Source organism: Poecile atricapillus, chromosome 18 (assembly GCF_030490865.1).
Source record: "Poecile atricapillus isolate bPoeAtr1 chromosome 18, bPoeAtr1.hap1, whole genome shotgun sequence".
NCBI lineage: Eukaryota > Metazoa > Chordata > Aves > Passeriformes > Paridae > Poecile > Poecile atricapillus.
The window spans coordinates 9,250,549-9,276,253 of record NC_081266.1 but is presented as its reverse complement, the minus strand read 5'-3'; the positions used below and the strand labels follow the sequence as shown (position 1 = coordinate 9,276,253).

The following is a 25,705-nucleotide window of genomic DNA, read 5'->3' as shown; positions in this document are numbered from 1 at the left end:
CCTTGAAACCATATCAATGCATAGTTCTTTATGACATTTTAAAACCAAGACAATGAGAGCAATCATGGCCAGTCAGCAGTGAATCTATAAAGCCACAAATGAGTATTTACAAAAGGGTGTGTTTGACCCATGTGGCACTGCAATTCCCACCAGCTATGATAAACAACAGCAAAATCTTATGCTTACAATGAAAACATCTAATATGTGCAAGAATAATGCTTGAATGTTTACACCTTTTGTTTTTAAAGTGTAGTATTTACAGTAGTTCTTGCAATTAAACTTTGTTTCTGTTGAAACTCTAATTAAAAGTTATGTTTACAGAAAACAGCAAGGATGGTAGGCATTTGTAATAATCTGTGATAAATGTTAGGAAAGAATCACTATCATAGTTTGAAAGTAAACCAAAATCACATGCATTCCTTTGACCTTTGTAATAAATACTGGGAGAGAGGAATAGCATTTCTTTATTCTTTAATGCTGCAACACCCAGCCTACATCCCTGGTCAGTCCTGAAATATCTTCTGCACTAGCTATAAGAAATTTATTCCTCCAGTGTCCTGATCTTCTCTTTGTTCATGTATCTATATAAGGGATTCAGAGATATATGCACAAGCAAAGCCTGAAGGCTGAATTTACAAGGTTTCAGTAGCAATGAAAAAAAAAATCTAGATATAATGTCCCAATGTCTTTGCTGATCTTCCTTACTAGATTCCTTATAATCAATGGTTCATTTGGTGTGAAATTACAAAAGTGAATATAATTTTGGTTAAAACTGCGAAGGAAAGTAAGAATTTGCTTGCTATCTCAGCTGGAGCACTGTGCTGCCTTTGACATCTTGACCATCCCTGGTAAAGTACTTGAAAAGTACATGAAGAAAGTGAAAAAAAAAACCAAATTATTTCCAGTCACCGCAGACCTGAATTATTTTTAAAGTGGTGATTGACTGATGGAAGTCTCTGTACTCTCCTGAGTGATCCAGAAATAAATCAATTAAACAACTCCATTTTGTCTTTTTTCCCCCATTTTTTATTTAGGCCATCGTATCAAAGCTGGTATTTCAGTAAGCATTGAGGCACTTCAGCACTGGAGACCTTGGTGTTCAGATGCTGATTGTTCCATAGTTTATTCCACTTCATAAAAGTGTGAGTAACAGGGAATTCCTCGACAGATTTTCGTCCCATACATCCTCTGACAAAACCTGAATGTTTTCCAGAATGTCAATACAAAACTTGGTGTCCTCAGCTTTCACAAGTTTCATAAAATCTGTGGCAAACTGCCTTTGGTCTGTCACATTTCGAGTCTCACTCAGGCTTGCTGACAGCTACACGGAAGCTGGCAACTTCGAAGCAGTTTGCCTGGGGAAGAATTCCTGTAAAACGAGTGGGAAATGGAGTCAGGGTGTAAGTCCAGCCTGATTTCCAAGGGCTGTCCCAGTGATTTGAAGGCTGATACTGGTGTGCCTCAAAGCAGGACATGGACAGCTGCTCTTGCCCAGGCTGGTTTTGAGGACAGAGAAGTTCCCAGCAGGAAAGTGGGAGCTTGGGTGGCCTCCCAGCACTTTGGGGTGGCATCCCACAACTCTCAACATCCACCATCACCCTGTGCCGTGAAACCAGCTGGTTCCCCAAGGCCCAAAGAAGGGATTTCCCCCCAGGTCTCTGCAGTGGGTTGGTAGCACAGTGCTCCTGGTTATCTGGGGGAAGATGTTGTGCTGGCAGCCTCTGCCTCACCAGCTTGTCACCTCGGACCGGGACAGAGAGACCTCGGCCAAGCTGGCCAAGCTCCCCTGGAGGACATTGGCACGGCTGGCTGCAAAAGGCCTGCTCTGCCCCACACAGCTCCTGCCAGCACACGTGCTGTGGGTGTGGGATATCCTAAGGGTGGGAGACGGGCAGGGCCTGGAGACGCTTTGTGCTGGAAGGAAAAGGCACAGGATGGTGGCAGGGTGGTGGAGCAATGGGTGGGAGACAGGGGCAGGGCCTGGGGACACTTTGTGCTGGAAGGAAAAGGCACAGGATGGTGGCAGGGTGGTGGAGCGGGGGCAGGAAGGGGCCTGTGCTGGGCGCCTGCAGTTTGTGACATCACCAGAGCAACACTGGAGCGACACTGGAAGGATGGGGGAGTGAACATTCCATGCCATTCTGTCAGGTCACAGTGGCATGAGGAGCCCACTGTGAGCCCAAGTGAGATCTCGGCTATGCCACTGCAGTGAGGGGCCTGGAGCAGGCGGTGCACAGCCACCATGGATGAGAACAGATATCCTTTTCTTCTTCTACCTTCTCCTCTTCCTCTGCTCTCCCTGCCCTGTGACAGCTGCCATTGGGATGCCCCTGACATGGCCCTTTCCCCTCAGGCCTGGGCACACAGGGGATGCCCTGGAGGGCCTGGGGCAGCCAGTCCTGTCAGCCAGGGCCGGTTGATAATGTTTGGGTGGGCACAGTGCTGGGAGCACTCGTTCCCTGGTGTTTCTTGGCACTCCCCACCATTCCCTGAGCCTGCTGAATCCCCTCGGCTTCCCCACGTTTCCCTCCTCTCACTGCAGCCCTTTTTGCACCCTGACCACCCCTTGATCACACCCTCCCTTCGGCCCTTCTGTCACTGCTCTCTGGGACTTTGAGGACAGAGCAGAAATCTCTTCCTGCACACCTTGGGGCCTGCTGCATTCTCAGAGGGCAGAATGCAAGGATGTTCTAGAGTATGAAGAAAGGGAAGCACAATCTTCTTAGGTTTAATGAAATTAAACTTTTCCCCCTCATCCCCTCCATTAAAAGGCAATTTAATTGGCCAGAATCTTCCTTAACCTGACGTCTCATACGTGGTTTTGGAATACAATTCAGAATGATTTCAAGAATGGGAATGTTGATTTAGAGGGCTGCAGGAGGCTGCTTGAAAAAATGCAAATAAAATTTGATGAAGACCATTTAAAACATATTTTCAAGGTAAGGTGTATGTACATTAAGCAATGAATGGTTTAGAAGTTCAGTTACACACATCATATGTTTGCTGATTTTTTTCAAGTTAATTTTTTGGGAAATGTATTTCAAGCTAGTGTGGTGTGCAAAATCAGCAAAGAATTTTCCTCCTCCAGGTCTTTCATGTCTGTGTAAAATAGATAACCCAGGGTTTGAATTTGAATCATGAGCCTTTAGATTGGAAGGTATCTCTAAGATCACTGAGTCCAACCATTAATACATTGAAAAGTCCACCTCTGCAACTTGTCCCTAAGCACCACATCTGCAAGCATTTAAGTACTTTCAAGGAATGGTGACGCAGACACTTCCCTGGACAGCCTGTTCCAATGCTTGACAACACTTTCAGTGAAGAAATTTTTCCTAATAGCCTGGCACAACTTGAGTCCACTCCTGCTTGTCCTACTGCTTGTTACTCGGAGAGACTGACACCCACATAACTCTGTCTTTTCTCCACAACAAATTAGTGTAAGATGGAAAATATGTTGGTTTGGATTCCCAGGTTTTTTTTTGTAACATGTCTGCGCTTGAGAAAAGTTAAAGCATTCTGGTTTCATCCTATTCAGCTTCTCTGGTCAAGCTAATGAGCCCAGACATGTCTGTCTGATTCTGGACAGAGCCATGAGAGCAATCTTCTCAAAATCCTCTTTCCAGGAGGACAATTGGGATTTCTCTGAGCTGTCCAGGCTTTAGATCCAGCACACATTCATTCCTTTCTCCACTATACCTCTCCTGTAATATTTAAGAGGTGTGCCTGAATGGATGGGAATCGCTCTCTAACTCCCTGGGAATGGATTTGGCCTTGAGAGGTGGCAGTTTTTAAGATATTTCTGTGAAGATGACATGATACAGCTAGAAGCTGGACTTAAGTTCATTTAGTGTAGGCAAGCAAACTACTGCCAAGCAGATCTTGTCTCAGTGAGCAAATACTAACAAATGAGTACTGGATACATATTTTCTTCATGTAATGACTCAAAATATCTAAGATTTTCCCTTTACATCATTTCCCCCCCAAGAAACCCCATCTGTCTGGTAATGCTTTTTCCCTAAGGGAATGAAAACAAGTGTGTATATATATATAAATATATATATATATTTATATAAATACATGTATATTTACTTACTTTCACCTTTATAGATATGATTCTTTTGAGAATGTTGCAACCAGCCGGCAAATTTTGTCCTGATTTGGCAGAGACAATTAACTATGGCAAGTCAGAAAGGTCATAAGAAGGAAGGCACTAAGCTTTCCTCACCCTGTCTTCCTCTCTCATTGTTTGCCTTCTCAAACCAAGGTAGAACCAGCAGCATGAGCTCAACGCTGGCTGAAGAGGCTTCCTGTGGTTTTTTGAACTTTCACTGCATGGAGAAAGTTTCAAAGCTAGAGGATCTCTTGAGAACTTAAAAATATTTCTCATTGTTTCCTCTATCTTCCCCCTACTTTGGTTTCTGGCAGGAATGTGAGAGATGGTCAGCTGTGGGAAGAGAAAAGGAGATTTGAGGGAAGTGACCTGCAAAGAAGAAGTCTGATCTAGTTGTATTTAACAACATATTATACCCAATAGCCTGATCTAGTTATTTATAGCAGTACTGTTAGGTGCCCTATGCTATTTGAGAAAGATTTACAGGGGTTCAGTAGTTTGGGGGGTTCAAATATTTCATCAGCGAAACAATATGTAAAAATCCAAAGCATTCTGGATGTTACTGACATCTTTGTAATTAACTGCACATCAGCAGTTAATCTAATGGTTATACATAGCAAAATACATTTTATAGAAAGCTAATTTTAAGGAATAATCAGCTTTTTTTCTTCTCTGTTCTCTTTGAGCTTATTTTACTGTAATACTCTTTTGAGCAGTATCAGAATTATGAACATTAAGGTTTTAAGGAATAATAAATTTTCATCTAATTTCTCTCAAGACTTTGTCTCTTCTTTTTCTGAACAGCAAAAATTTGATGTGCATTAATAAAAATAGGAATGATAAAAATCTACCCCAAAAATTTACAATATCTTTTTATAGTGACATGATTTTTATGACTTTAATTTGAAGAGTTCTTTTGTGTAGTATTATTGCCTGTATTTCACCAGGAGGCAGCTAAAATAGAAACTTTACTTTTTTGTCCAGCTTCTCTTTGTGCCAGTAACTAAGTGAACATCCTCCAAGTCCTGATAGACTGTTTATTTTCAAAAGAAGTTGGTATTTTCTTTTCCTGCTTAATGGTTATAAGCAAATTTGCAGCACTGTTAAGAACATTAAAAATTGGATGGAAGAAATCAACCTTAGATGGGGAATTTCTCAGCAGTAATGAAATGTGTATAATTAGCATTTGTACAGAAATATTTTCTTGCTGGTGATTTCTGTTAATAATGATCATTATTATTCTCTTTTGCAAACTCAAAGCAAACACTGAAGTACTCATTTGTAAGATTTTTTCACTAGAACTCCTCATGAAATTTAATTTTGTACTCGTTTCAGTTATTTAATATATTTTTACTCCTATTGTACTTATTCAGAAGTGCAGAAAGAACTTTACTGCATAGGAAGGAACTGGCACCAGATCTTTAAACTTTTGGCTTTCATGGTATGGCTTCAAAACCAATCTAATTTAGCAGTAATCCAATCTCTTGATCAAAGAGCAGCCAGAGCTCAAGTAAGCAATTTCCTGCTTCTAGACATTTCTGTGGAAGCCAAAGCAGCCATAGTAAGGGCCATGTTTGGATGTTTGGATGCTGGAACGTGGTGTCTTTGGCATCTCAGTTTAAGGAGCCAACAACTGAGAATTTTCATCAGTTTACAGTCATAATCACTGAGGCAGTGGATTGCCATTTGTGGTTTTTGTGAGCAATTTTGTCAGAAGATTTCTCTTGATTTGGCAGGTTTTAAGCAAAAATCAGGCTAAAATGATAGAAACATTTATATTTCTATATTGATATTAATTAATTAATCAGTACATAATTAACTAATATATAACATATATACAATATACAGCATATAGCATATACTATATTTTATATTATATATTAATAAATAATATTAATATACATAGTATATAGTATATAGTTTATATAATAGAATATATGTTATATATTATTATATATATGCTATTATATCTTAATATACGTATTACATATTATATCTTATTATGGTTATATTATATTATATTATATTATATTATATTATATTATATTATATTATATTATATTATATTATATTATATTATATTATATTATATTATATTAATGTTTTAATAAATTTATATTTATATTTATATTTATATTAATATTTATATTAATATTTATATTTATATTTATATTTATATTTATATTTATATTTATATTTATATTTATATTTATATAGAAATGCAATTTATATTTATATATTATATATATTATATTTATATTTTTATATATTATGTTTATATATATGCAAGACATATATTTATTTCTATGCTTATTTATATATATATGCAGTTACTTATTTTAAGTAGAAAATTTTAAAGGAAAAATAGAATTGTTAAACCTGTGAAAAATGTAAAAAGCAGAAATGGTAAAAAAGCATTATTCTTCTCAAATTCTTTTGTGGCCTTTTAACTTTTCTAGTGACTTTTATACTGAAACACAGAAATTAATTACTATGCTAACATTCTGTAAGCTGTATGAAAACAAGCTTACAATTCAAGAATTCTGAAAGTGTGAATAATTAATCTAAGTTAAACATTCTGGCTTGTTAAGATTAGAACATGGTGTCATAGGTTCTTACAAAATATCTTGTCTTCAAACTTGAATATTGTTTTGTTGTGAAACAATAAACTTCGTTTATTGAAGTGTTGAAAGGTTTGTATTTCTTGGTAATTTGGTCATCCTTATTTCATTTTTAAGATTACTGGTTGCTGATTTTGTGTGCAAATTTGACTGACAGTATTTACAATATGGTGTAAATAGCTGTTGGAGAGGTATTATACTAAATATATTTTCCACTTGATAAGTTTTATGCTGCACATTTATTTTAATGCATAGCATTTTAAAGATTTTCAACAATGTGTTTGAATATTAAAAATGCATTAAATCTAAATTTATTGCACTTATTTAGATGCTAATTGTGTCATATGGTCCATTTTACTTTACATAAAATATTTGTAGCACACAAAGTGTCATCTAAAAGTTGAGGAGTGTAATCTGATTGTAGTCACTGTTGCCTGAGGATTCTTCTATGATGCTCACTCTTATGGTCAGTTATAAAAGAGTGTTTGGTGCATAATTTGTATAATTGCATGTTGTTTCATTAATTTCTTTTTTTTTTTTTAATAAATTTTGGTTGCTTTTTTCCCTCAGAAAACTATTGACAAACAGTCAGGAAATATTATTAGCATGGATGACTTCAGAGCAATTTATCGAGCTCTTGTACACAGGCCTGAATTTGAAGAACTATTCAAGGCTTACTCGACAGATGGCAAAATTCTACCTGACAGCCAGCTCCTTAAATTTCTTATAAAAGAACAATTTCAAACTGAAGCTAATGAAACAACTGCCTTAGAAATTATTATGAAGTATGAACCCATTGATGAAGGTATGTACAGTTTAACTATTTGATATCTAGCTCTTATTTCTCGTGCTTCTCTCAATGACTGTGTTGTCCTAAACCTCATATATTTATTTCTTTAAAAGCATGTCTTTTCATCTATTTATTATGTTTTCTTCCTGTGTTTTAATTTCTTTTTATGGTGCCCTCCTTTCTCTGCTCTGTTCTTTTTTCTGTCATTTCTTTATCTTTTTATTTCTAGTCCTTCTACAAATTCTGTTCTTCAGCTCATTACAAACCATTTTCAATTTGTTTTTCTTAAAGTCCATATCTGCCATTTTTCTTCTCTGCTCGTTACACTGTCTTCTCTCCCTTGAGTCACTTAGTGAAAATTCAAGGCCTCAGACAAGACTTTTATGTCCTTCTGACTTCCTTGCAGGGGCACTGTGGAAAATTTTTGTAGGTGCCTGGTCACCTTTTGTGAATCACTAGAATGCTGAGATGAGGAGGGCTTCATAAATCTGTAACATGTTCTTCACCTATTTAAAGGTGCCTCAAGTTGGGGTGTAACACTTCTGCTGAGCGTCACTGATTTCAACTTCTGGCAAAATTTACAGCTAGGAAAAGGATAGAACTGCATTTTGCTGCAAGCTGTTATTTTATTCAGTGGAATATGTTCAATTCTTTTGTTTCCTTGGTTCCCAGTCGTTGAAAACGGGTGGAATTGATAAGTGGTTAAGAAAAACAAACCCAAGGGGAAAATATTTCTTCTGGGATAATAGCACTGGATTTTCTATGGTGACCTGTGGTGGAAGAAGAAAATGGAAAATGCCACTTTTTCAATGAGAAACAGAAGAACATTGGGTGTTTCATTTAGAGGCACTTACTGTCCAGTAATAAAAACATGTGACTCCTTATGCCTTTACTCTTTAAGGCTGCCTTTCAAATTTAACTGTATTTTATTAAACATATTCTGCTCTTTCAGAGGAGCTAATGTTTACTAATTGTTCAAATTACCAGCTTAAAAGGTTCCTTTTATTTTGTGTTACCTGTTTTGATGGGAAAGTTCAAATCTATAGCACAGTTAAACAATGAATAATCTTCAGTCCATTAGAAAACACCTTTATAAATATCAACTGAAGTTTCTATAGGTTTAATTTAATGTCTGGTTGAAATTTCAGATGCTGAGACAAATTCTTGTTTGTTTCTTCACCTGTGATAAATTTGTTTGTCTTGTTATTGGAAATAATCTCGCTGAACAAAATAACCTCTGTATTGTTCATGCTCCTTTGAGTGAATTCATACTCCCACTCAAACATATTTCTTGAAAAGTTCCAGTTATGATTGACATGAGAGATGATTCATATGGTATTGTGATAGACCATTTTGTGTAAGTGTCGTTCTGAATTTGCTACAGAACATTATTCATCAGGATGATCTGTTGGACTCATCTGTCACCCTTGCCCTCCCTGTGTCTTACAAAAAGGGAAAAGGCCAGGCTTTGACATTTGATTGACAGGTTTGCTAATAGTAATGACCATTCTCTCATAAATGTGATAGCACTGCTATGTCAAGATTAGGATGAAAACAATGACTACATTTTACATCTAATTTAAATAAATCCATTTATAGCATCCAGTGCATCCCTAACATTTCTGCAGAGAGATTTTCAAAGCTATTGAGCCAGATAACTTTGAATTTATTCTCTGTAGGTACTGTAGCTAGCTCAGGACAGTATGGAATAAACTAATCTTTCATTCTTGTTATACAATTTAGATGCCTAATGTCAAAATACTACACTAACAGGTTTTTTCACGTGTGCGCTAAAACCTTGCATTTTTGGTAGAAAGAGCCATTTCTATGGAATTGATCACAAAATATGTGATTCACACCTGACAGTTGTGTCTTACTAGCACCCCAATGAGAGTTTTATTCTTCCCAAACATTCCATTATCTTCCCATTTTACTATTAGCTTTGAATAGAAGACTCAACTCATTAAATGAGATTAAAGAAAACATGCTAACTAAATAATTTTTTTTTTAAGCTTGGTATATATGTCTTTTTTAAAAAAAATTCTGCTCATTTACATGGATAGGATTAGAGGCACAGTGAGGATAAGAAAGTGCATCCCAGTATTATTTACAATGTAGAGCCATTCAAGGACTCTATTCCTGCCTATTTTCCTGCTAGGCAATACAAAAACAGGGCAAAAATGCAATCCTGTCTTAAAAAAAACAGCTTGCTTTGTAAATAACAATATAAGCCTGGTGCATCTGTCAGACAAGGACTTTGAGTAATCCAGAATGTATTTGTGAAGCAAAAAAAAAACATTCGCAGTTTATTCCTAGTGCACACAGTCGTGAAGGTTTTTTTTGGATTTTTGATGTATGCAAGACAGAGCTGAATGTAGAGCACAAATTTGCAGAAGAGAGCATTTGATCCCATTGGCCAAGGTAAATCAAACTTAATAAAGGAGACATCTCTGCCAAACTCCCACAGATTTCATAAAAAATCATGTGAAGTAAGAAAGATGGCTTAAAAATCTCAACAAAGACAATGGCTGTGGCTGGATTTGAGAGACACAATATATCAGATTATGAAAAGATGTGTAAAGGTCTAGTCTCGGGGAAAAAATTCAAGACAAGGTGATTATGAGATATAAACCCTTAGAAAACTGAACTGCTGTTCAGATAGATACTTTATTCCAGCATGCACCAGTTGTAAGTGTGGGTAAGGGAGAAAAAGCCTCCCTAGAATATAAACTGAGACTAGAAAAGAATTAAGTGTATTATAACTTTAGTCAAGGAAATACTTCTCTCTTTACTGTTCCCTTAGAGCATGAATGTTTCATACTGATGTAGTCAAATTTCATAGTATGAAATTCCATCTGATGATGTTTCTGCCTTTTAATGACTGAAAGATTCCTCCTTCCATTATAGCAGAGTAAAACCCTTGTCTGTGATTGCAAGTATTTCTCATGAGTTCACCCCTAAAATTCCCAGCAAATGTATCTGTACCCACTCCACTCTCTCTGTCCCAAGTACCATAGACATTTAATTACTCATTTAGCTCTCTGGAAGCAAAGAGCACTCACATACATTTAAAAACATGGGAAACATCTCTCTCTCCACATTTCCTAGTCTCACATTCCGTTCAGGCTCTTCTCCTCCCCACTCCTGAGTCTCTATTTCAGTCCAGACACCTCTCCCAGACCCTGGCAGGGCTGCAGGTTGTACTCAGTCCCTTCAGGAGGAAATGGGTCTTGCAGGAGGCTCTGGCCAGTGCAGAGTGATTTCTTGCTTGTTTTGTCTGCCTCATTGTGGGTACTCTAAAGGCCTTCAGGGCAACAAACATCTTGTGATAGTTTTCCATTTTTTCTTTCTGAAGAGAAACATTTTCAAAGAAATTCCAAGGTAAATAAGAAAAATGGAATGTAATAAACTCTGAAAATAATGTATAATGTAATCCAAGTTTTTCAAATACCCAGGTTCAAATATCCATAATTCCTCTCTGATATGACAGTATTTGTATATATGGCAGAGCTGGAGTTTACCCTAACAGGAGGAATGAGAAAAATAATTTTATCTTAAATCAGATTTAAAAAAACCCCAAACAATATAAAGGAATATTGTTAATAAAATGAATTGTACACTATCCAAAAGAGGAGGGCAAGACAAAAGAAATCATTGAACTTTGTGAACAAAAAGAGGCAAGGAGAAGGCAGAAATCTTTTCTTGCCTTCCCTTTCTACAACAAATGGATATGTGTGTGCACACTAACTACTGCTAAAAGGTCCTAATGGAGAAAAAGACTGAGGTTCCTCCAGGGGAGAAATGTAAGGTCTTGATGAAAGTCTTTTCACTGTGGAATAGTTATGGAGATGAATTCCCATTTCCTTTAATGTAGAAGCAGAAAATGTCTGTAAGTGGTCAGAAAATAGCATGGCTGGGCTATTCCTCAGAAATGTAAGCTCTGTAAAAATACAAAGATTTTTAGTCTGTTGATTGGAGACATGAGCTGAATGTTTTACTGAAGTCTATGAGCTTACATCTTGACTAACAAAACAATGTTAGATGTTCATTTTTTGGGGATTATGGTCATTAGCATATTTGCTTGAACATTAATTTCTCTTGAGAATATTGCAGTTAACTTTTGTCGATGACAAGAACAGCCAGGAAAACATCATAAATAATTCAGAAAAAAAGCAAGACTGAAAAGCCAGTATTTTTTCACTAATTTAATAAATAAATGCAGAAAAGGTAGAACATAAAAGATGTACACACACACACACACAAATAGTTACTAGCTCTACTTGTAATTGCTCAGAGAAATCTATAGACCATGAAAAATAAAATAATCCAAAATGAAATCCAGACAGCTCATGTAATTCATTAGAGGCAAAACATACAGGATGAGTGTATTCTGTTTTGAGTAATGTGAAAAAATTCAAAATGTTTTTTAAAGATCCAGACAGTAGAAATTTAATCCAGTTGTTACAAGTATAGAACAATATACCACGTGCATGTGGATAAATCTATAGGATTCACTTTTCAAGAGTCATCAAGGCTGCAAGAAGTCATCCTGCAAATCTCTCAGCTAAAAGAAGACCAAAGAAATTCCCGATGCAATAAGTACAGTCGGTTCTGTAATATTATTAATATTATTAATCTGAGTAAGATAGTCAAAAATATGGATGGAACAGGGTAGGACCTTCTTAAATGATGTAATCAGGTCAGTGAAGACAGGTTGACAAATCCAAGTTCTTAGAAAATTGTAACAAGCTTGACTAATACAAGTCAAAGGTTACTTTTGAAAACAGGGGGGAAATGAATGATGAATTGAAAGACTGGAAAAGATCAAATGTAATATTTGTTTTAGAAAGGGAACATCTAAAGAACTAGTCACTGTCAGTGACTAGAAAAAAAAAGGAGAAAATAATAAATACGTAAACCCTTCTAAGACGGTAAAAGTGAGTAGCAGTTTGTCAGGACATTCCATGAAGAAATAGTATCCTGTTTTCTCCTATGAAAGATTAACAATACAGATGGATAGCAGAAAAACGAAAATTATCAGAAATCTGAAACAGAAAATGCCCTGGATTGGATTTTTTTTTGAGGAAAGGAGTGGAAAGTGGGAAGTGCCAAAGCAGTGTTCATAGGAGAAAAAGTGTGAAAAAAGAGGAGAGGAATAATACCAAACAGAACAAATATTTTGGACAGCAAGGAAGTTTCAGGGTAAATTTCTGTTTCCTAATTATGAAAAATTTCCTAACAAGGTTATTTAGCAGTTGAAATGCTTTTGTTGGGTTGTCTGTGGATTCTTCATCAATGGAAGACTGGAAGAATAACTTCAGAAAGACTTCTGTTAGGAATAAGTTGTTGGGTGAATGCATGTTTGATGTCTGGATGCCCTTCTGTTTTTCTTTATCATTGTAAAACATTGCAAGTTTTCTAGTTCAAAGACCTGTGTAATTGAGAAACAATTATTTTCTGTAAATTCTCATCCAGGTGTAAAACTTCCAGTCTGTCACACACCAAAGATCGATAATTGCAATTCTAACTTGTACATTCTGATTCTTATAGCTGCAGTAAGAATTACCAGGGCAGAAAAGGGGGTTTTCCTACAGGTATTTCCAGTCCCCAAGTTTGTATACATCGACTTCTAAACTATTATTAACATAAAATAATCTTGGATTATTTACTTATTGTTAACTACTAGCCTAACGGTGACAATAAAATTATTTTAGAGTAAGAACTGAGCAAAATCCCTCACTAATTCAAACTATATTTTGAAGCAAATCTAACTTTTGAGATTATATCATTTGTAAAATGACTGCATTACAAACATGACATTGAGAGCAGTAGCTGGCAGTGTAATGGCTCTGTTTGCCATTAAATCAGTCAAAACCAAAACAAATGGGATGACTATCACTGGTATGGACTCAATTAGTTCATTTTGTTATAAATATAGTAGTGTAATAGGCTTGATTTGCAATTCATCTGTGTAGACAGTTATTTCTTTGGTTAAAATGCTATTTTTATTTCAAATATTTCTAAACATGATTTGATCAATATTTATTTGGAATTTTCCACCCCTGGCGAAGACATTTGGTGCTAGAAGTCATAGTTTCTGCAAGATTATATTGAGAATTTCTGACTTTTTAGAGAACAATCCTGGTTCTTTTAAAAGAGAAGATTCCCTTAACACGTTGTCTGGCATGTTACTTTCCAAAGTAAATGACAAATATTTTATTTATATTTAATTAGGACTACTGAAAATTCTTCTTAGTGCTGTCCATAGAAGAATAAAAGTGTCAAAACACTTTTTTTTCTCTCAGAAGTTTGAACCACAGCAATTCAGCTCCAGAGTCACACGTATCTGATGTTTGTGTTGTTTATACATTTGGTATGAATTTTAAAATTGCAGGAAAGCTTTGTGCTGTATAACCTTTAGCAGTGTTCAGAATTGGCTATTAAAAATTTCAGAAAGTGCATCAGAGTGGCTTCACAACAGAGATTTCTTTTTTTTTCCTTTTGTTTTTGTTCAGTGAGGAAGAAAAGGCAGTTGTCATTTGAAGGATTTATAAGATACCTGAACTCAGACGAATGTTCAATATTTAAAAGCCAGCACAAGACCATCTATCAAGATATGAACCAGCCATTATGTGACTATTTTATTTCATCTTCTCACAACACCTACTTGATAGCTGACCAGCTAATGGGACCCAGTCACTTATGGGGCTATACCAGGTATATAGACATAATTTTTAATATTTTAAACTTTCTTTGGCTTTTTTTTTTTTTTAAATTAATGCTAAGTCACATACAATCCTACTTGGAAATAAGGGACAAAGCCATCAAAGATACAAGTTGAAATGAGAGTGGTATTTTATTTTGTGTGTACACTTTTCAATATATTTGCCAAACCATCTGTTCATAGTCTGGAAGCAATCTATTTTTTTCACTTACATCTCAGAAAATCAACCTTGCAGCAAATGGAATCTATAGTATATTGTACAGTACACGATTAAATCAGTTTTTAATCTCAACGTGCCATGCAAAAAATAAATAACTCCCTGAAAGAAATGTAAAATTCCTGGGCAAGCTGTGATCTGTTCAATGTAGAAGATGTGTGTTGGAGTATGTCTGTGTCAAGGATATCTGTGTTCAGTGCATGTTGCGGTGTGGGCAGGTTAGAAACAACAAAAACAACAAAACATGGGCATTCAAGTAGGCAGCAGGGAGAGGAACCTGTGCAGTGTGTGACTCCAAGAGGATGATGACCAGGATGCCTTATTGCCAAGACAGGGAAGAAAGAAATTAATTGTGTAGTAAATGCAACACTGAGAGGGCAGGATGTATTAAGAATTAGGAGGAGATGTGTCCAGAATTATTTGTACTACTTTAATGAAGAGAAAGCAGCAGGAATCATCATCTATCTGAACACTTTGTAATTTTTTTTTTGGTTGCTCTCTTGATGTTCTTTAGTGACTTGCAACCATCAGAAACAGTACTGAATTTCTAACAGTATTTAAAATTCCATTATGTTAATGCTGCCTTGCTGAAAGTAATTGCAAAGAAGGTATAACCCCCTCTCTCTTTATCTCCTATATGTGTGAGGAAAATGCTAAAATCAGCTAAAGGCATATTTGACATATTGTTAATGTGTGAAAAGCAGGATGTAAAAGACAGCTTGGTAATTAAGTAAAACAGTTTATAAGAAATGTTTCAGTTAGTTGCAAGTCAAATATTAGAAACCTAAGAATTTAAGGGATGACACTAACATATTCAGATTAAAGCAGTAAAGTCAGGGTGTCTCAGAAACTTTAGCACTCTTAGAAATGTGGTCTGGGGAGAGGAACTGTTTTATGTAAAGACCAAGTGCAACCTGATTCTCCAAGTACTATAGATTTTTAAATATAGTGATTCTCAAAATTCTAAGCAAGTTTGGAATAGTAGCACAAAATAGCATTGAAAATATTTATTCTTTTATTTTAAGTGGCAATTTGCCTTTGTTCCAAAATTCCTTAATTGAAATCTTTGATTTTTAGCCTTTTAAGGAAAATAATGCAGGTAATCCCATATTCTTTAAAGGTCTAATAAAGTTTATTAAATAACACACACCTAAAATAGGCAGAAACAGAAAATATGTCTGTCTCATATAATTCTGTAGGATTTCTATTTATGGTGAAAATGAGGTGTTTTTTCTGTAATTAATCCCTGTGCTTGTAATTAGAAACACAGCAACTTGTATAAAAAAGTTTGCTATCTTTCTTTTGGCTGCAAAATTGTTTCTCTTGTTCTTCTGAAGTGCTCTGTTAAAAGGATGCCGTTGCCTGGAGATTGACTGCTGGGATGGCACCAACAATGAACCTATTGTGTATCATGGTCACACTTTAACAAGCAAAATTCCATTTCGCTCTGTAATTCATGTGATTGACAAGTATGCATTTATGGTACGTACAGATCTGTGTGTGTATACATGAGTTGGTTAGAATGGGATGGTGGCTTTAACTAAGTGGGGACATGGCTCTTGTAAATTCTCCAGGGTAAAAAAATGCAACTGAGCAATGGGTATTTTAAAAATTAATTGCAGAGCAATTGTGCTATTTGTTCTTAATGTAGTTTAAAATCTAGTTAAAGGAATCATAATCATTTTTCCTGATAATGAATATAAACCAAACTTAGTGCAAAGGATTCAGGTGATCTCACTCAGCTTGTTAGGTGGAATTCTCACCTGACATAATTTAAACAAGGACTGAATCTATATTGAAGGCCTAGTTCAGATTTTTTCTGATGTTTTCCTCCTTCTTTATATCCCTTAAAGGTTTTTTTGTCACTTACTCTTCTGCTGCTATGAGTCTGTCTTGTATCCTCTGTGTGAATTTATAAAATAGACAAAAATATTAGATAATAGATGAGTTTGAGACTTTGTTTTCCATTTCCTCTCTTTTGATTTTGAATGTTGACACTGATAAATGTTAGCAGCTACTGATGTTTTTTGGTCAGGTGACCCATCAGAGCAAAGTTCCTTTTACCTATCTCTAGAAAAACACTGAAATCTGGAGAGTTTTTGCACCGTCTCAGGCTTTTGTATAAGCTTCTGGTGAAACTCCTGCTCAAAGGAAGTGCTGAATGACTATTAAGATAAATCTCAGAATCAGGCCAGCATTATGTGTATGAATATATACATCCACAATCATAAATTTATGTGGATTTTCATGCATATGTATTTATAGCCTTCTCAGTGTTAATCAAAGCTGTGTTTTTTTTCTGTTTTCTATATAAAACTTAATTAATCTCTGATTTTAAAAGTGAAATTAAAAACATGATTTTATTCCACTGTTTTTCAAAACCCACTGGATAAAACTTTCCTCTTCTTGCTAACACACAGCATATTGTGCTTAACTCTAATTCAAACTTCAGTTCTCAAGCCCAAGTGCCAATGAGATGATAAAATCACAACAGGTCATGGTTGGTACCAGCTGTCCATGCAGGCTGAGCTTTTCTTCTCTTAAAAGTCAATAGCAAGTGCTCAGGAGACAAATGTAAAGACAGGAAAAACATAAAATGGTGTTTTCCTTATTGACAATTTAGGCTCTGCCTGAGCAAAGACTTCATTCAGACTATATTTTTGGTATCCACCAGTATTATTGGCAACTTATGAGATTTACTTATAAGTCTAGATGGATGCATTTCTTTTGAGTTCTTCTCTAATTTTTACTAATTTTCTCTTTTTCACCTTTTAGCTTTAATTTTTACTCAATTACCCTTGCTTGAGTAGTGTGATGAGAAAAGTGTATACTGTCCCTAGAAAAGTTTGTGGTATTATCAAAAATAAAAAATATCCATAGCTTGTTCATGTAAAGGAAATAATTTCTGAACAAGCTTTGGGGAGACTATCAGAGTCTTGATAGACTATTTGAAAAGTAGTCAAAAAATCTGTCATAAACTAAAGCAAAAGACATTTAATTCTGATTTATGCTTTCAATTTTAATTTTAGAATCTGATTTTAGCTTTTAAAACCAAAACAAAGCAGTCCTTTTTTCATATATGTCTAGCTCTGTTTTAACTTTCTGAAGGTGCATTTCTTTTTTCTTCTTCAATTGTGCTTTCTTTTTTCCACAAATGTTACCTGTTTTATTGTGTTACTAACCTGGAACAAGTGATCTATATTCTGAAGTTTTTGAAAATGAATGTAAATACAGATGGCCAAGGGGACTTTTGTAAGATATTTTGGAAAAGCAATTATTCATATTTTTATTTATTAATAATAAAATCCTAAAATTATATTTCCAGTCATCTGCCTATCCAGTTATACTGTCTCTGGAGAACCACTGCAGCCCTAAACAGCAGGAAGTAATGGCAGACTGCTTGAAAAGTATTCTAGGTGACAAACTTCTCACTACACCAATTGGTGGTGCAGTAGATATGACTGAACTGCCTTCTCCTGAGGTAATAAGTTTTCATTTTTCTCTGTGAAAGAAATGGAAATGATGGTGGGGTTCTTCATTATTTTTTTTTTTCAGTCCTCTGGGACTGAATTTATGGATCACATCTGTGTCAGAAATAGACTTAAGGTAGTAACAAAAATATTTAAACTGCACCAAAAAACCACATGGAAATACATCTGTTATTTGCTGATTTATTTTTTTGTTGCTTAAATTGAAGGAAATTCCTGAAATTTAAACATGTTATTGAAATGGAAACCTGAGCCTACATTTTTTGTCAATAACAGTGATGATGGAGGTTTTTTTTGGTCCTCTGCTACTGCAAAGCCATTCTCTTTCTCAGTGTGTTTCTCCCTCAGACAGCGTTTCTCAGCGGATGGCCCGAGACCCCTGGGACATGAAGTCAGAAAAGGCAATTAGATGGGTGTTGAAAATTTTATTGCAAACTAAAACAAATACATTTCCTTTGTTCCAGTCTTTGCACATAATTTTCTTTCAAGGACAAAAACTTTTTTCAAGTCTTTTGTAGCACAAATACGTGCACACATACAAAATACTTATTTCAGCTTCTCGCTGTTGCCAGTATAGCCATATTTTATTCCTTGTGTTTTTACAGTAGCTAAAAAAATGCAAATGAAAATGTGGGAAGGAAGCACTGCCATAAGGAAAAACAACACACAAAAGGTGTTTAAAATAATTTTTTAAGGATTTGTCAAGGAAAAATATTTTTGAAGTGATCTGTGCAAGAAGATGTGCTGAAGTATTACCGTACTCTTATATTTCCATAACAATGTTGTAATATTTAATGTTCATGTTTCTCCACCCTTTTTTTTTTTTATTGTAGCAATATATTTTTTTGCATCATGGTTTCCAACATAATTTTGAAGCCTTGAAAACTGTTTTTTCAATTAGGAAAAAATCTAAACTCTATCAAACAGGAGGGCTTGTTGTAAAGCTTCTCAAATCACGGCTGGATTCAGTGTAGGAGATGTGCAAGGATCATATGTCCTCTGAAGCAAGCACAAAATCAGTGAAATGGAATCACTGAATCACACACTTAAAAATATTAATTTCTATGATATATGTCCCTTACCATATGGTTACTGTGATACAGGGAGTTCATACTTCATATTTCCACAGCTTAGAGTTTTCATGAGTCAGCTCTGTAGAGTTTTGCCTGAAAATGGATTGCTGGGTCTATGTATGGAAATGCTGTCAGCTGAGATTAATTCTCCTGAGCTTTTAACATATTAAAGTATTGTGAGACATATTTCCCATCTGTGCAAGGTGTAAGGATTACCTAAATAACGCCACTGTCGTCACCTGATTACAAAAGTTTTAATTCAGAAAATTATTATCTTGAGAATGAACACAAATGAGGATCTTCTCTGTTTCTCCTAGGTTTTCTGATCATGCATGTAAGAAAAGTCAGTAGGACTTTACTTAGCAATGGAAATATGTAGCTATGACTGAATTTGTAAATTCAGTTATAAGCTTGACTTTGGCTGGCATCTTTTTGAAGAGCCAAAAAAGGAGTTTAGTGACATCACATCTTTAAAGCTTGGGACCTTGTGCATTTTCAAGGCCTGGGTAAATTCATTGTCATTTGAGAAAACCAAATTCTGAATTTAGTCTTCAGACTGCTTTACTCAAGCTGTGCAAAAGAGATGTTACAGAACCACAAATGATGAATTTGAAATGCTCTTTGTTGGAAGGATCCTCAGTTAGTGTGAAAAAGAAAAAAGCTGTCACCTATATAAGTTGTTGGTCCACTTTTTTCAAGATGGAGCATTAGCAAGAAAAGGGAAAAAGCCACCTCAGTGTTCTTCAAGATCAGAATTGAATGGTTATTTTGTGGGTACATGAAGTGGGAAATCACATAGTTTCTCCAAACACTTCAAAGAAACATTAGACAACTACAGGTTCCTTTTAGGTTTTGGAGTTTTGGAGGCTTCCATCGAAATAATTTTCTTTTATATGGTCAATCTTCTACTTCTTTCTTTAAGTAGGTCTTGAACTATACCTTTGTCAACTGAGATGATTGTGTGTGTGTGGAAGGAGGTTAAAATGAGGAACACGCCCACTCTTAGGTGGTTCCTTGGACCACCTTGCAATGATGTCTCCTACCATTGTAATTCTAAGTGAAAATCACATGGAGGCGCAGGAAATAAAAGCGGAGGATCACTGAACACTTCCTCTCTCTGCTTTTCCCAACACTTGCTTCATCTGAAAAACAAACCCCAGAAAATTTCAGGACTAAAGGTTTTTTAATTCTTTGCCTTCAGTCATATATTCACACTTCCATCTGACTATATTGATATTATTAATTCCCTGCAATTCCTGTATTCTGTGGCATCTCAGCACACAATTCCTCCTCTACATATGGAGGAAGGAGAAGACTTTTGCACTACTTCTTTCTTTCCCACAAACTTTATCCCATGAGAAACTGAGGCTGCTTTTAAGCTTCACCTGTCCCATCTCTTTCCCAAGAAGATGTTTTGCCACCCAAAGCGACAGACCTGATACAATTCTCTGCTCCCAGTCTTGGCCATCATGGTGCTTCTAAAGAGACTTCATGAACTCCCTCTAATCTTCACTGGAATAACAGGTCCTTTGAGTCAGGTCCTGCATTAAATTAGATTTGACATCAGTGACGGGCGCCAGACATCTCTGCTGGTTGTACCAGCACTCCTGGTGATGTGCTGATAGAAAGTGAAGGAATGAAGTGCCTTATGCAGCAATTTGTAGATGAACTTAGAATATATCAGGATGCTAGAAGAGATAAGGTTTTACTTACCCTGCTGTGTTCTTCCTCTCAAGAGATCTGACAGCAATTGAAAGGAGCATGTGGGCATCCAATATAACACAGAAAAGAATGTAAGCACATTGATGCTTTGATGAAAGTTTGTTCCTCAATTATTTTGCATTGTAGAGCATTGAACTGCCTTACACTGCTGACAGGATAGATATATCAGATAGTTAGGAATCTTTTATTATTTGCAGGTTTCCTGTCACAAAGTTGGAATGAGATATTGCTGTGTGATTAACTGAAAGTGAAGTGGCAACTACTGTGATTTTACAAGTTCTCTTTAATGTTTACCACACAGCTGCAAGATCAATTACTGCATTGTGATGTCTCAGAAGCATTTCTGGCCAGGATTGCCAAGGCTTCCCTATGGTTGTTAAACCTGTGGTGTCCAAATAAAAGGATCTGTTTAATGAGATCCTTGAGAAAGATCAATAGAAGGCCTCCAGTACAACTTCATGGGCTATGGATATTTTAAATTCTGCTACTATGGGGAAAACCAGCTAACTCCATAAGCCAGGACTCATCCTTCACACTTTTCTTCACCTTTATCTACTCAGTATAAAAAGGAGAGCTTTCTCTACACAGTGAGTGTTTTCAGTGAGAAATTCAAGATTAAGCACATCTAATTCTGTTGCTTCATTTATGAGATTAATTCCTATTTATTTTGACCAACACATTCACATATGCAAATGTCTTGACCAAGTCTTTGCATCAGAAATACTTTTGTTTCTTAGCAAGTCAAAATGTTTCTAGTCACTCTTATGCCTTTTGATCAGTCTATGGCATCTATTCTTTACAAAAAATATGAAAAAAAAAAAAAGAGAATGTGGTATGTCTTGGTGATGACCTCAAAAATAATAATAAAAAAATCCATACTGTTTCTCATAAAATTTCAGGAATCTCTAGGCTGTAGTGAGTACATACAGAAGACTCATCTAATTCCTTCACTATTTTTAGGCATTGCACTCTTGAGGGAACATGATTTTCCCAGAAATGTGGTAAACATGTGACAGTCATTATCTGTTAATAGCTTCTTTGCATTGTAAAGCAACTTCAGGAGGTAACTAAAAACAAGACATTGCCATATTTTATATCATTACCCAGGTAGGTCTTGGGTCAATGGCTTATTTGGTGTATAAAAATCATGTGGTTTGTTTGGTAAGGCATCTTCTTGGACCATTGAACTTTGGTAAGGAATCTGTGCAATGAAGACTCTGAGCCAACCTGTAACCATCTCATCTTTCTGTGCAATCATCTGGACTTATTTCCAATGCATCCAGAGATTTAGTTGCCCATGTAGAATATAGTTTCAGCTATAGCACAGCTATTTATCCTTAAGTAGACTTAAGGTAAGTAGACTTACCTGAAGTCTACTACAGAGCACAACACAGAAATGGAATTTTCAGGGTAGGGTGCTTCTCACTGGGTAAATGTGTTGTAGGAAAACTTGCTATGAGGTAGCTAAAATGCTGCTCCTGATATAATTAATATTTGTTTGCCTAGAGCTCAGACCTTGCTGGTGGTATTGATTAAAAATATCTGTATAATAAGTATACAGTATTGATATAAAGTATCTGTAGATGATAACTGTGATTTATAAGGCTGCCACAAAGACATCCATTCACACTTCACTAAGTGTGATTCGTTAAAGATAGCTGGTGTTGGGTTTTTTTAACAGTTGTACTTAACAAATCTTGTCATTGTCTCAAAACCTTTCCCTGTGTCAGACTTCACAGGAGGTGTTGTATCTTAACCCTATATCAGTATTTAAGGCAGCAGTATAATTCTTGAAATAGAATATTATGTAAAACTCAGAAGAGATTTTAACTTTGTTACTTAGCAAGATTTTCAAGGCTTGATATTCCTCTAACTGAGCACCTACAGCTGGTCAGGAGAGAAGAAGGGAGAACAACAAGCTCAATTTAAACAGGAGAAGCTATTCTGTCTTTAATACTTCTGTCTCAAATCCAGGGTTTGTTCCTTACATTTCTGGGCACTGAATTTTCACATTAATTGTAGTCATCAATAGGTGGGTTTGCCCGATCCAAAGTGCTTGTGATTTTTATCTTGGAAACTTGGCATTACTTCAGCTGATTTGTGTTATACATCCCATTAACCAGAATGCACAAGAAAAAGGTTTTGTTCATTTAATTATGTAAATATTTGTTCTAGTTGATTGCACTTCGAGGTTTTTGCTTATGCCAGTCTTGAAGTCCCACTATGCTCTAGGGAGGTCCTATGATGTTTTACATATTTGAATTTTTTAGTATGCTTGCAGTTTTTATAGAAGTAAACAGCAAATGTATTTTTAACATATTTTGCCTTTCATAATAAAACTAGAAAGGAGAAGTTATAGTGAATGCTCAGACTTTCAGCTCATTAAAAGGCTTTTCAGCTCTCTTAGAAGACCTGGACATGTAGAGAAAAAGGTGTCACATGTTTAGCAGTGCTGATTACCAATTAAAGAACTCAGATTTCACACAGTCACTGAATTTGTAACCATACATTTGTTATAAGTTTTTTTGAAGATGTGTGAAGTTCAGACAAAAGCCTATGCCATTTTTTCACTCTGTGTTTCACTTTCAGTGATTGGGGGTAACTATTATTGTCATTTGCTTCTGGCCAAAAAATAGCAAATTCTCTGGAGTATTTTTGTAACTGTTTCTGAAAAGAACCATGATTTTAGAATGTTACCTTTGTAGAAAACAAAGCAAACCTTAAAAAACTTCTCCTACCTCAGGATGTTTATGTTTTTGCTAACAGCTCGCAAACAGAATTTTAGAGACTGATTGACATCATGACCCATTTTTATATCATTACACACACACACTATTGTCTTTTTTTACTTAAAGTTATGTTTGCATATAGGAGGCAGTAATGTAACCATAGATAGTTTTTTCTTCCCTTGTATACCAGGTCTTTTTTTATTTTATTTTATTTTTTTTTATTTGTAGGATGAAGTCTTCCCATGAATAACAAAATACAAGATCAAAAGTGGATAGAATTGCTTTTAGATACTGGGAAATGTGAACATGCAAAGCAAAATTCAGAACTCTTAAAAAACATGAGTAGCATTAATCATATTAAAACTCTTCTAAAAATACCAGAGAAAAATAAAAAAAAGAGTGCATTAATAAGAAATGAAGGCAATGTTAAAGGGCATCCTTATCCTGAGTCACCAGTGCAGAGAGACTAATCAAACCTTCCAGCAGCATGGCATTGATAGATATTGGGCATAGGATGTCTCATTCCACTGGCACCCTGGCAAACTACCAACACGAGATCTGAAGCGATAGGGGGATTATGAGCAATGGAGCTTGCAATGGAAATAAATGGAATGTCTCTATCCTTGCCTATGGCTCTGGTTTCTACTAAAAAACTTTGGCTTTATATATTTCTGTTATCCATACCTTTCATATTTACTTCGTGGATACCTTAAAACACAGCATTTCAGTTACCTTTCATTTATTGTGAATTTTTTTGTTCCCTCTTCCCGCCACACTCCCAGTAGTGTAATCTTCCTTTCCACTAGAGCATAGGAAATTCAAAGAACATTTTTGTGGATCACTTTATTCAAGAGTGACAGTAAGTCCTGTTACTCCCTGACAGCTCCTGTGCACAGATGTACTGCTGCATAATAGAAGCTTTACTATTAATATAGTTTTGTAAATTGAAGTGAAATATATACTCATAGGATTCTGTTCCATAGATGAAAGCCATGCTGTTAGAATCAATATAATTCAATGATGTTTTTCTCCCTTTACATTACATATTATGGAGGTTGATACACGTCCATTTAAAAATAGAGAAACTGCTTAGGCAAAATCACCAAACTTTTGTTTCCCTGGCCAGGTAAGACCAGCATAAGGTTCTACTGTAAAATAAAACAAGTTATAAACAAAAGTTTTCATTTGGTACACCAGAGAGATATGCACAAAGGCATTAATCAAATAACAAATTTCCTGCAGGCTTAGTGATAGATGAAAACATTCCAAATGAATAGCAGACACATCTTTAAGTGTGTATATACACATAGAAGTACATTTAGGCTTAAAATAGAAGTAAAAAATAAGTAAAAAAATATACCTTCTATGTCTTGCCTGGCTATCACTTTTGGCTCTTACTTAGCTTTCTACTTTTATCTTTTCATAGTTTCAGCATCTGGGTTCCTGTGGAAGGAAGAGAGCCTTTTTTCCTGTCAGGGTGTTAGATAGGCTCATTCTGTTGTGTACATTGATCCCCAGATTCTGTTTGGTTTCTTTGGCTTTGGCTTCTGCCTCACTCTATTTTAATTCATTTTGCAACCTCACATCATTATATTTAATAAACAACTTTGAAGATTGGTTAAATAACACCAAGAGATGAAAACCTAAGTAATTCTAGTTACTATTGTTCAACCTCTTTTCTATAGGCATTAAAATTCAAAGTTCTGATAAAAAATAAAAAAGTTGGAACAATTGAGGAAGGTCTGCTCAGGATGGATGCTGAATATGGTGGTGAGACAGAGGAACTGAGTGACTCTGAATCTGAGTCTGAGGATGACGACGCACATGACACGTTACCTCTTCAGCCATCAAGGAGTCCCACCAGAAGAAGAAGAGATCATAGACCTTCACCCCCACCTCAAAAAAAACCAAAGGTAACTTTTGCTGCAATTGAATATAGAGAACACACAGATTTTTTTTTTTAAAGAAACTCGATTATCTTAAAATAGAGACTAAACTGAAAAGTTGTTATAAATAAGTTATTTTAAAATAATTTATATTTTAAATTTAATTTAAAATTTAAAGAGAAAACTTTAAAATTACTAAGATCAGTGCATTTGGAAATTACATTTTTTAGCTCGAGGTTTCAGAGTTTTCCTACTCTTATAAGAAAAGTCAGACTGGACCACATTTTAGTACCCAACTCAAAATCAACCCCTTCCTGTGCTCCCATCTTGAACTTCAACATTTT

At 35.5% G+C, this 25,705-nt stretch overlaps 2 protein-coding genes across 2 annotated transcripts in view; one reads left to right on the top strand and one right to left on the bottom strand.

Moving 5' to 3' along the window:
- Window positions 1-1,043: 1,043 nt before the first annotated feature.
- LOC131586086 (F-actin-capping protein subunit alpha-3-like) lies at window positions 1,044-1,588 on the bottom strand. The gene is given in 4 exon segments (XM_058852824.1): window positions 1,044-1,159; window positions 1,162-1,310; window positions 1,312-1,486; window positions 1,489-1,588. Coding segments are annotated over 4 exon segments (540 nt in total).
- Window positions 1,589-1,703: 115 nt separating this feature from the next.
- Window positions 1,704-25,705, top strand: part of LOC131586085 (1-phosphatidylinositol 4,5-bisphosphate phosphodiesterase zeta-1-like) — a 45,361-nt gene continuing 21,359 nt past the window's right edge. The window contains exons 1-7 of the mRNA XM_058852823.1: window positions 1,704-1,858; window positions 2,789-2,939; window positions 7,303-7,537; window positions 14,038-14,239; window positions 15,801-15,945; window positions 17,789-17,944; window positions 25,161-25,388. Coding sequence (XP_058708806.1) covers window positions 1,704-1,858; window positions 2,789-2,939; window positions 7,303-7,537; window positions 14,038-14,239; window positions 15,801-15,945; window positions 17,789-17,944; window positions 25,161-25,388 — 1,272 coding nt within the window. The remainder of the gene's footprint in view (window positions 1,859-2,788; window positions 2,940-7,302; window positions 7,538-14,037; window positions 14,240-15,800; window positions 15,946-17,788; window positions 17,945-25,160; window positions 25,389-25,705) is intronic.